A 12,956-nucleotide genomic window follows, 5' to 3' on the forward strand; every position below is an offset into this window, starting at 1 on the left:
GAGACAGCGAGAACAGGAAGAAGAACATAGACAGCGAGAACAGGAAGAAGAACAGAGACAGCGAGAACAAGAAGAAGAACAGAGACAGCGAGAACAGGAAGAAGAGAGACAGCGAGAACAGGAAGAAGAGAGACAGCGAGAACAGGAAGAAGAACAGAGACAGCGAGAACAGGAAGAAGAACAGAGACAGCGAGAACAGGAAGAAGAACAGAGACAGCCAGAACAGGAAGAAGAACAGAGACAGCGAGAACAGGAAGAAGAACAGAGACAGCGAGAACAGGAAGAAGAACAGAGACAGCGAGAACAGGAAGAAGAACAGAGACAGCGAGAACAGGAAGAAGAACATAGACAGCGAGAACAGGAAGAAGAACAGAGACAGCGAGAACAGGAAGAAGAACAGAGACAGCGAGAACAGGAAGAAGAACAGAGACAGCGAGAACAGGAAGAAGAACAGAGACAGCGAGAACAGGAAGAAGAACAGAGACAGCGAGAACAGGAAGAAGAACAGAGACAGCGAGAACAGGAAGAAGAACAGAGACAGCGAGAACAGGAAGAAGAACAGAGACAGCGAGAACAGGAAGAAGAACAGAGACAGCGAGAACAGGAAGAAGAACAGAGACAGCGAGAACAGGAAGAAGAACAGAGACAGCGAGAACAGGAAGAAGAACAGAGACAGCGAGAACAGGAAGAACAGAGACAGCGAGAACTGGAAGAACAGAGACAGCGAGAACAGGAAGAACAGAGACAGCGAGAACAGGAAGAACAGAGACAGCGAGAACAGGAAGAACAGAGACAGCGAGAACAGGAAGAACAGAGACAGCGAGAACAGGAAGAACAGAGACAGCGAGAACAGGAAGAACAGAGACAGCGAGAACAGGAAGAACAGAGACAGCGAGAACAGGAAGAACAGAGACAGCGAGAACAGGAAGAACAGAGACAGCGAGAACAGGAAGAACAGAGACAGCGAGAACAGGAAGAACAGAGACAGCGAGAACAGGAAGAAGAACAGAGACAGCGAGAACAGGAAGAACAGAGACAGCGAGAACTGGAAGAACTATGGAAAATAGAAGAAGATTTGAAGGAAAGAAGGAAAGAAAAGAGAAAGCAAAAATTACAAAAGCAAAAAGAGAAAAAGGAGGAAATTAAAAGAAACACACAATGGAGACAAAAGCAAGAAGAACAGAGGAGAGAACAGGAAGAAGAAGAGAGACGACAAGAACAGAGACAGCGAGAACAGGAAGAACAGAGACAGCGAGAACAGGAAGAAGAACAGAGACAGCGAGAACAGGAAGAAGAACAGAGACAGCGAGAACAGGAAGAAGAACAGAGACAGCGAGAACAGGAAGAACAGAGACAGCGAGAACAGGAAGAAGAACAGAGACAGCGAGAACTGGAAGAACAGAGACAGCGAGAACTGGAAGAACAGAGACAGCGAGAACAGGAAGAACAGAGACAGCGAGAACAGGAAGAAAAGAGACAGCGAGAACAGGAAGAAAAGAGACAGCGAGAACAGGAAGAAAAGAGACAGCGAGAACAGGAAGAAAAGAGACAGCGAGAACAGGAAGAAGAACAGAGACAGCGAGAACAGGAAGAACAGAGACAGCGAGAACAGGAAGAACAGAGACAGCGAGAACTGGAAGAACAGAGACAGCGAGAACTGGAAGAACAGAGACAGCGAGAACAGGAAGAACAGAGACAGCGAGAACAGGAAGAAGAACAGAGACAGCGAGAACAGGAAGAACAGAGACAGCGAGAACAGGAAGAACAGAGACAGCGAGAACAGGAAGAACAGAGACAGCGAGAACTGGAAGAACTATGGAAAATAGAAGAAGATTTGAAGGAAAGAAGGAAAGAAAAGAGAAAGCAAAAATTACAAAAGCAAAAAGAGAAAAAGGAGGAAATTAAAAGAAACACACAATGGAGACAACAGCAAGAAGAACAGAGGAGAGAACAGGTAGAAGAAGAGAGACGACAAGAACAGAGACAGCGAGAACAGGAAGAAGAACAGAGACAGCGAGAACAGGAAGAAGAACAGAGACAGCGAGAACAGGAAGAAGAACAGAGACAGCGAGAACAGGAAGAAGAACAGAGACAGCGAGAACAGGAAGAAGAACAGAGACAGCGAGAACAGGAAGAAGAACAGAGACAGCGAGAACAGGAAGAAGAACAGAGACAGCGAGAACAGGAAGAAGAACAGAGACAGCGAGAACAGGAAGAAGAACAGAGACAGCGAGAACAGGAAGAACAACAGAGACAACAAGAACAGGAAGAACAACAGGGATGGATAGAACCGGATGAAGAACAGAGACAGGGACAACATAAAGAAGAACAGAGACGGCGAGAACAGGTAGAAGAACAGAGACGGCGAGAACTGGAAGAACTGTGGAAAATCGAAGAAGATTTGAAGGAAAGAAGGGAAGAAAAGAGAAAGCAAAAATTACAAAAGCAAAGAGAGAAAAAGTTGGAAATGAAAAGAAATACACAATGGCGCCAACAGCAAGAACAACAGAGGAGAGAACAGGAAGAAGAACAGAGACGACAAGAACAGAGACAGCGAGAACAGGAAGAAGAACAGAGACAGCGAGAACAGGAAGAACAGAGACAGCGAGAGCAGCAAGAAGAACAGAGAAAGCGAGAACAGGAAGAAGAAAAACAGAGACAGCGAGAACAGGAAGTAGAAGAACAGAGACAGCGAGAACAGGAAGAAGAACAGAGACAGCGAGAACAGGTGGAAGAACAGAGACGGCAAGAGCAGGAAGGACAGAGACAGCGAGAACAGGAAGAAGAAAAACAGAGACAGCGAGAACAGGAAGAACAGAGGCAGCGAGAACAGGTAGAAGAACAGAGACGGCGAGAACTGGAAGAACTGTGGAAAATAGAAGAAGATTTGAAGGAAAGAAGGAAAGAAAAGAGAAAGCAAAAATTACAAAAGCAAAGAGAGAAAAAGGAGGAAATTAATAGAAATACACAATGGAGACAACAGCAAGAAGTACAGAGGAGAGAACAGCAAGGACAGAGACGACGAGAACAGGGAGAAGAACACAGACGACGAGAACAGAGACAGCGAGAACAGGAAGAAGAACAGAGACAGCGCGAACAGAGACAGCGAGAGCAGGAAGAAGAACAGAGACAGCGAGAACAGGAAGAAGCTCAGAGACAGCGAGAACAGGAAGAAGAACAGAGACAGCAAGAACAGGAAGAAGAACAGAGACAGCGAGAACAGGAAGAAGAACAGAGACAGCAAGAACAGGAAGAACAACAGAGATGGATAGAACGGGATGAAGAACAGAGACAGGGACAACAGGGAGAAGAACAGAGACGGCGAGAACAGGTAGAAGAACAGAGACGGCGAGAACTGGAAGAACTGTGGAAAATAGAAGAAGATTTGAAGGAAAGAAGGGAAGAAAAGAGAAAGCAAAAATTACAAAAGCAAAGAGAGAAAAAGTTGGAAATTAAAAGAAATGCACAATGGAGACAACAGCCAGAAGAACAGAGGAGAGAACCGCAAGAAGAACAGAGACGACGAGAACAGGAGGAACAGAGACAGCGAGGACAGGAAGAAGTCCAGAGACGGCGAGAACAGAGATGGCAAGAACAGAGAGAAGAACAGAGACAGCAAGAACAGGGAGAACAGCATGGTTTTGAGAGCTTCTATCAGGGACAGAAGCCTCACCGTAATCACTGGTGGCAGCATCAAAAACAAAAACAGGACAGTTTTGAGGAGCGTCACCAGGAACACAAGCCTTATCATTATGACTGGCAGCAGCATCAAAAACAAAAACAGCACAGTTTTCAGATGTTCCAACAGGAATTCAGGCCTCACCATAATGACTGGCAACAGCATCGACAACAACAACATCACGGTTTTCAGAGGTTCCACCAGGAATTCAAGCCTCACCGTAATGACTGGCGGCAGCATCCACAACAGCAAGTCTTTGAGAAGTTCCACCTGGAACAGAAACCTCACCATGATGATTGCTTGCAACAGCAGAAAAAGGAACAAGAGAAACCGCATGTTGTCGAGGTGCCACTGCACCATCTGCAAGAAATTCAACAGGTAAGCACTCTTCAATACTTTGAAAAAGTTGGGGTCACCATATTGGGTGCAAACACAACTCGCTCCAAGATCAATATGTTAAGTTGCAAGATATGTTGGTGCTTCATCTTCTCAAGACTCTGTTGTTGATACTTCCTTTGATGAAGAAGGAGATCCTTAATTCTGGAGATGATTGTAATTATAATTTTGGAGGAAAAGGTAACTAATTGGCATGGCCATCACCATGCAGGATAAATAACAGGAAGTGGAACTCCCCTCAATTGAATGAAATAACCAAATTCACCTTTTCCTCGATTACCTGTACCTTCAGTGCATTTGCTTTTGTGCCCTTTCCTGAATGAGTTATCAAACTGAAGAAGATATCAATATATTTAATCTTTCATATTTCCATTGTGTTTTTTCAAAGGCACCTCGCAAGCGTTGTGGATTCCCTCCTCCACCCCCTCATCTGAAATCATCACGTCGGTTGGATCGTAAGTTGCCAAGATTCCTGCCTTGCATTACTAATCATTCCTAACTTTGTCTGAACTACATGTTCTTCACCTGCATCGTGTCCCATTTTTCTGTACGTCAGAAGTGTTGAGAACAGACGAATATTTTAATGCACTCAAAACCAGATAAGCTCCAAACAAATCTTAAAATTGGTTGAAGTCTGGCATGACTATTAATTTATCTATACGGAAGGCATTGTGTACACAAGGATGATCATAAAGACTGATTGTTTGAAAAACCATATATTTACAATCTCACTTTCAATCAGCTTGGGATGACTCGAGCTGCCTTCCACAAAGCAAATCATCATGGTTCGATGGAGCGGGAAAGGAGAGAGATGTAAATTGGTGGAAATTCTATTCATTCGATGCCTGATGTTGGCTTAATGGTTGGGGTGGTCGTCTTTGGATCCTCGAATCCTGAGTTCAAATCCTGCTAAGCTGTTGAATTAATACCAGGTGAGGTTAACGCGGCCTGTCATCCTTCCGAGGTCGGCAAAATGAGTGCCAGCATGCTGGTATACTGTGTCGGAGTGGCGACCGATCAAGGATTGTGCCCAATTGCCAAGGAGACTGCTTAAGCAGCATCAACGCTATGTACAGAGTATCGTCCCAATCTCCTCTCCTCCTTTTCTATTCGTTCCGGTGTTGTGTTGAAAGGTATGATGACAGAGATTATGATGATAGTGCTGTTGAGTATTTTTGACTTCCTTTTGTTGTGTGCAGAAGACGTTATTGTAATACCTGCTGGAGAAGAAGATGCAATGTTTGGACCTGATCCACTCGCTCCCACGTTTAAGTGCTCCAAGAATATGAGAAGAAATATCAAACTATTTCAAATGGCTGATCCAAAATTTTTGAAATGAAAACCAATCTCCAGAACGACAGGTACCATTAACACTCAAATGACATTATGTAATTATTTGCACACTTTGTGTGTCCAAGTTATTCAATCTGTCACTTCCTTATTCAAAATATCATAGTGAGAACTTAATAATACTGAGTGAAGAGTTTTTAATAATTCAAGTGAATACATCAGGCAGGTGAGGTCTCTCCCTAATCTATATAATCAATGCCATTCACATCTGTCACACGTGAAGGGAACTGGAGCAATCAACCCTCGGTGTTTGCTGCAGCTACCAACGTGCGTGACTTTGTACAAACATATTTACACTCCAACGTTATCTTTCACTCTTTCCTCCTTCCCTTTCAGCTGTTGTCATCTTCTTGATCGACTTTGAAACTGAATCAACAGGAACAACATGAGCAGAATGTCACTGAGTGGTGTCACAATTGGAAAGAAGAGCAATGGCTGAAGCAGCAATAAGAACAGCTGATGAAATAAAAAGAAAACTCTTCTTCATAGAACAGTTGAAGCAGACACCTTTGTGTCAGCAGGATACATGCAGCAGCAAGTCGTCCAACTTGCCCACCACATGCATGCGTGTTTGGCTTCCTGGATTTGTCGATTACATTCTGATCCATTCGCTCCACGAGCTCTTCTGGAAGCTACTTTTTGAATAACAAGAAGCTACTTGTACAAAATGAAAAAAAAAAAAACACAAATTCCCCCAAAAAGCAAAAAAAAAAAACAAAAACGACACAAATTCCAAAAAAACAAAAACAAAAAAAAACCACACAAATTCCCCCTCCCCAACAAAAATTTCAGACAAAAAAATTACTGATACAAAATAAAACAAAAAACTATTGATACAAAATTCCCCCAAAAACCCAAAACGATACAAAATGCCCCTCCCAAAAAAACTACTGATACAAAATCCCCCCCAAAAATACACATACAATAAAAAACGACATACAAAATACAACAACAAAAAACTGTTGATGCAGAATACAAAAAAAAAAACTGTTGATGGAGAATACAAAAAAACTGTTGATGCAGAATACAAAAAAAAAAACTATTGATACAAAATACAAAAAATACCCCAACAAGAAACAGAAGCCTCACTGTGATGACTTACTGCAGCAGCAACAACAGAAACAACACATTATTAAGGGGTTCACACAGGAACAGAACCCTCACTGTCAGGATTGGCAGAAGCATCAACAACAAAAACAGCATGGTTTTCAGAGGTTCCCCCAGGAATGCAAGCTTCACCGTCAAGAATGGCAGCAGCATCCACAACAGCAAGTCTTTGAGAAGGTCCACCAGGAACAGAAACCTCATCATGATGATTGCTTGCAACAGCAGAAACAGAACAATAGAAACAGCGTGTTGTCAAGGGGCCACTGCACCATATGCAGGAAATTCAACAGGTAAGTACTCTTCAATACTTTGGATAAGTTGGTGTGAACATATTGGGTGCAAACACAGCCAGCCCCAAGATCAATATGTTAAGTTGCAAGATATGTTGGTGCTTCATCTTCTCAAGACTCTTTTGTTAATACTTCCTTTGATGAAGAAGGAGATCCTTAATTCTGGAGATAATTGTAATTAAAATTTAGGAGTAAAAGGTAACTAATTGGCATGGCCATCACGATGAATGATAAATTACAAGAAGTGGAACTCCCCTCAATTGAATGAAATAACCAAATTCAGTTTTTACTCGATTACCTGTTCCTTCAGTGAATTTGCTTTTGTGCCCTTTCCTGAATGACTTATCAAACTGATGAAGATATCAATGCATTTAATCTTTCATATTTCTATTGTTTTTTTCAAAGGCCGCTCAAAAGCATTGCGGATTCCGTCCTCTACTCCCTCATCTGAAATCATCACGTCGGTTGGATCGTAAGTTGCCAAGATTCCTGCCTTGCACAACTCATGATTCCTAACTTTGTCTGAACTTCATGTTCTTCACCTGCATCATGTCCCATTTTTCTGTGCGTCAGAAGTGTTGAGAACAGACGAATATTTTACCGCACTCAAAACCAGATAATCTCCAAACAAATCTTCCAATTGGTGGAAGTCTGGCATGACGATAAATTTATCCCTACAGAAGTCATTGTGTACACCTGGATGATCATGAAAACTAATTGTTTGAAAAACCATATATTTACAATCTCACTTTCAATCAGCTTTGGATGACTCGAGCTGCCTTCCACAAAGCAGATCATCATGGTTTGATGGAGAGGGAAAGGAGAGAGAGAGATGTAAATATACGTAGGTAGCTATTCTCTTCATTCCCGTGTTGTGTTGAAAGGCATGATAATGACAGAGATTCTGATGACAGTGCAATTGGGTGTTTTTGACTTCCTTTTGTTGATGCGTGCAGAAGACGTTATTGTAATACCTGCTGGAGAAGAAGATCCGATGTTTGGTCCTGATTCATTCGCTCCCACATTTCAGTGCTCCAGGAATATGAGAAGAAATATCAAACTATTACAAATAGCTGATCCAAAAATTTTCAAATAAAAAACAATCTCCTTTACGACAGGTACCATTTACACTCGAATCACATTATTTAATTATTTGCACACTTTTTGAGTCCAAGTTTTTCAATCTGTCACTTCCTTATTCAAAATATCATGATGACAACTTAATAATACTGAGTGAAGAGTTTTTAATAATTCAATTGAATACATCAGGCAGGTGAGGTTTCTCCCTAATCCATATAATATCAATGCCATTCAGGTCTGTCACTTGTGAAAGCAACTGGAGCAATCAACACTCGGTGTTTGCTGCAGCGACCAACGTGCGTGACTTTGTGACTGTACAAACACATTTACACTCCAACGTTATCTTTCACTTTTTCCTCCTTCCCTTTCAGCTGATGTCATGATCTTGATCGACTTTGAAACTGAATCAACAGCAAGAACGTGAGCAGAATGTACCCGAGTGGTGTCATAATTGGAAAGAACAGTAACGGCTGTAGCAGCAACAAGAACAGCTGATGAAAAAAAAAGGAAAAACTCTTCTTCATTGAACAATTGAAGCAAAAAAAGCACGCAGCAAACAAAAGTGCTAGAATTTTGACCAGAAACACCATGGTGTCAGCAGGAAATATCCAGCAGCAACTTGTCCACCTTGCCCACCACATGCATGCGTGTTTGGCTTCTTGGATTTGTCTATTACACACCCTTGTAATGGTTTTGGCTGATCCATTCGCTCAACTTGCTCTTCCGAAAGCTACTTTTTGAATAAGAAGAAGCTACTTGTACAAAATGCAAAAAAAAAACAACTACTTATTCAAAATACAAAAAAAAAAAAAACCTATTCATACAAAATGGGGGTGGGGGGGAACTATTGATGCAAAATGGGGGTGGAGGAACTATTGATACAAAATGGGGGTGGGGGAACAATTGATACAAAATGGGGGTGGGGGAACAATTGATACAAAATGGGGGTGGGGGAACTATTGATACAAAATGGGGGGTTGCGGGGGGGGGGGGAACTATTGATACAAAATGCAAAAAAAAAAAACCTCTCCAAAATCCACCCTTCCCCCCCAAAAAACTACTTATACAAAATACAAAAAAAAAACAACATACAAAACACAAAAATAAATACTTATACAGGGTGTCCCAAAAGTCAACTCGGGATTTAGAAATTAAATAACATTTATGTTTTTTAATAATTTGTTTTTTTTTCATTTCAGAATTTGGATTAACATTTGGAAATTACCCATGGAAAATTCACACCTGAACAAAGAACCAAAATCGAGGAATTTTATTTTAAATTTCTTTGATCAATTATTCTCACCCAAAGAGCAGACTGCCGACACTTCAATGCCAGAAAACCACCTTCAGATTTCATGATTCATCGGTTGATTCAACGTTTTCAGCAATATGGGTCAGGAATAAAGGAGGATGTATACATCAATGAGCCCCATACAATTCAGCAGCTCAACGACAACAGCTGTCCAGAAATTAGAGGGCTGCAGCCAGAGTTAGTGCCCGCTGTTATGGAAAATGCTGTCGCAAGAGCCCGTCTCTGTGAAGCCGAAAATAGAGTTGATCCTCCTATTTAGGTTTTGAAATTGAGTCCTACGACTCTTACGAGATAGAAACAGAACTTGGAAATCCATAAATCAACGTAATGATTGTGTTCATGTTCACGAGAATTGTCATTCCATTTTGTCCATCTGCTCTGTTCCCGAAATTGGTTGTTGAAAATCAGCCGTGCAGCCCAACGGGTGGCTTTATCTTCTATCGGCCTACGGGCCTACTGGAACCTCGACCAGGTCCAAAGCTGTACAACCACAATGAAGCCACCTGGCTTGCGGGACAGGAAAGGCTTAGTGACTGAGCTCGACGATGTGAGCGAGGGGAATGTGACTTCCCAAGATAGGCACACTCGACGCAAGAGAAAATGTCTTTCCAAGTGACAAAATGTTCACGAGAATTGTCATTCCATTTTGCCCATCTGCTCTGTTCCAGAAATTGGTTGTTGAAAATCAGCCATGCAGCCCAATGGGTAGCTTTATCTTCTATCGGCCTACGGGCCTACTGGAACCTCGACCAGGTCCAAAGCTGTACAACCACAATGAAGCCACCTGGCTTGCGGGACAGGAAAGGCTGAGTGACTGAGCTCGACGATGTGAGCGAGGGGAATGTGACTTCCCAAGAAGATGGGCACACTCAAACGCAAGAGAAAATGTATTTCCAAGTGACAAAATCGTTAAACTCAAGATGTGTTGCCTTTTTAGGCAACTTTTATACAACTCTAAGCTCCATCATTTTTCATAAATAAAGCAAATTTATCTCCATTTTGTAAATTTTCTTTTGGTCAAAAAATAATAATAAATTATTAAAAAACAAATGTTATTTCATTTCTAAATCCTGACGTGACTTTTGGGACACCCTGTACAAAATACAGAATTTTTTTTTTAATACAAAATGCAAAAATATAACACATCATGAAAAAATCCCCCAAAAGAAGCAGAAGCCTCGCTGTGATGACTGACTGCAGCAGCAACAACAGAAACAGCACATTGTTGAGGGGTTCCCATGGGAACAGAAGCCTCGCTGTGATGACTGACTGCAGCAGCAACAACAACAGGAACAGCACGTTGTTGAGGGATTCCAGCAGGAACAGGACCCTCATCATGATGACTGACTGCAGTCATTGTGTTGTACTTCAGTCAGTTCTCCATATTATCTAGTTCAGGAGGACACAATATGAGCCAATGAAACCTTTGTCACCCCTGTGTGAAGCGGGGCCATCGCCGGAAAATACAAAACACACAGGAATTGGTGCTCTGTGTTGAGGCACGGCGGTGATGGTCATGTTTAACCCTCGACCAGTCAAAGATCCCCGGGGGGTTAATATCACGGCGCTTTGGCCTTATTAGCCGCGTCTTGCATTGCGAATGCTGGCTCTAAGAGAGCTCTGCGTTGTTCTTCTTCTTGTTGTTGTTGTTCTTCTTCTGGTGAAGACAAAACCTTTATTGACTGGTGGAATGACGAGGCTCTTGGACACATTTGTCCTTGTTTGCTCTCTCCTACCAACCTCTTTCTTCTCTCCCCCCTCCCCCCACCGCTTTCTCCTCACTCTCTCTCTCCCACACTACCCTTGTCTCTCCCTCCCTCCTCTCTCTCTTTCTCATCACCCGACCCTCACCCCACCCCCCCCAATATCTCTCTCTCTCTCTCTCTCTCTCTCTCTCTCTCTCTCTCTCTCTCTCTCTCTCTCTCTCTCTCTCTCTCTCTCTCTCTCTCTCTCTCTCTCTCTCTCTCTCACCCCTCTCCCTCTTGAAGTGACAGGTTGTATTTGCTCGAATATTAATTAATAATCAAGTAAGAAAAATGGAACAGAGATGAAATTAATTATTTTCTTTTCAGACAATTTTATGGAATTAATTTTGGTGCTGTCGATTTGGAAGTGTGGTGGGATATAGTCAATAAATATGTTTAACACTTTTTACACCAGAACTCCAATCGAGAGGTTGTGTGAGGAAGGGATGGAAGGGTGTGCACGGGGTGGGTTGTGTGTTGGAGTGGCTATTGAGGATGAGAATTATTTATATTATTCAACCAACAAATACCTACTTGATAAAATAATAAAATATCATCTTAATATTTGTGAATAAGTAATTGAATTAATATCCATCCGGCTTACTTGAAAGTGGGAGAAATTGACACGATATTTTTGGAGGGTGATCACATAGTTTTTCCATATTCCCCATTGACTTCAATGTTAAATTGGGTTGTCCCAGAACTCACATATTCATTTGAATGTTCTCTGTCTTGTCGTAATGCTCTTCAACAGGATTGTCTTCATCCAACACCTCCATCATTATATCAGCTGATTTTATTCATCCTTTCATTTTATCATTTCCATATTTTCATCTCCACCTCCCTTTCAAGATATCGACCATCCTTAATCGCCATTCACACAAACTGTTCACCAAAGCATTATGAATATTGACCTTTACTGAACTGAATGTTGTATTTCTGAAATTGCAAACTCATCAATAAATCAATTTACCCATATAAAACACAGTGTGTATTTGTCTGTCTCCCTTCACAAGAACGATTTACGGCCAATCTTTTAACATGACTGTGTGTTCACTATGGTCTATTTTTCAGGATAAAACAACTCAAAAAATATTTTTCATAACAGAGTCATAAAATGTAGACGGTGACTTGCAACCGGGCCTCAAGGGTGGTGCACAGAAACTTTTTTTAAAATAACAATAAATATCAGGCACAGGGAGATAAAAATTTGCTGCACATAATGTGTAACACGAGCAGAGTAAAACGAGTGTTCATTTACATCCGAAAGATATCAAATAAATGAAGAAGATACAAGCACACCTGACGCAAGGCCGAGGCTTCAGACTTTCGCACACTCATGAGGCTGCACTGTCAAAATGAAAGGTCCAAGAAGATAAAGAAAATCGGGTAACATTTGTACATGTAGTGTTTTAAAATAACGCTTCTTGCTACGAAACATCATATCTTCCATTATCCTTGAATATTTTTCATTGAATGAAATCTCATTCAATGGACACAACACAAAATATTCTGGGGTATGGTCCAGTTTGAGTCCAACCAAACACCTTCTCGGGTTTGGCTGAAAACCTGACCATGAATCCCCATTTAAAGGAAACATTTTTGCACGATTTTCCTTTACAGACATCACATTCAGCATAATTTTCTTTATTCATCTTTTCTTCAGTAAAGTCGACACAGTGAATGATGCCTCGAAATTGTGTTGATAGTGTGTGCGTGTGTGGGGGGGTGGGTGATGGAGGTGACAAGGGGTGACATTTACACACGTCTTTCATTTTGTTTTATCCCCCCCCCCCCCTTTCAGGAAGTGAAGGCTATATTCATCCGTAAAACTAGTTTCGATGTTATAAATATAGAATGAAAGTTTTTATACAACTGTAAATCTCCAAGTTGTAAAACATACCTGAGTATATTGAAGGACCGCAAAATAACTCGACGGACTCAGAAAGAGGTGCTGGGAGCACCAGCAATCGCAGGCTGTTTGCTTCCACAATGCG

At 41.7% G+C, this 12,956-nt stretch overlaps 1 protein-coding gene across 1 annotated transcript in view; it reads left to right on the forward strand.

Annotated features, from left to right (window-relative positions):
• Window positions 1–5,414, forward strand: part of LOC147024452 (uncharacterized) — an 82,230-nt gene extending 76,816 nt beyond the window's left edge. Inside the window, exons 9-11 of the mRNA XM_085887032.1 lie at window positions 581–4,057; window positions 4,464–4,530; window positions 5,275–5,414. Coding sequence (XP_085743158.1) covers window positions 581–4,057; window positions 4,464–4,530; window positions 5,275–5,414 — 3,684 coding nt within the window. The remainder of the gene's footprint in view (window positions 1–580; window positions 4,058–4,463; window positions 4,531–5,274) is intronic.
• The last annotated feature ends 7,542 nt before the right edge of the window (window positions 5,415–12,956 follow it).

The sequence above is a fragment of the Eptatretus burgeri genome, chromosome 6 (genome assembly GCF_056783735.1).
Source record: "Eptatretus burgeri isolate ZD-2024b chromosome 6, Ebu_testis_v1, whole genome shotgun sequence".
In the NCBI taxonomy this organism is placed as follows: Eukaryota; Metazoa; Chordata; class Myxini; order Myxiniformes; family Myxinidae; genus Eptatretus; species Eptatretus burgeri.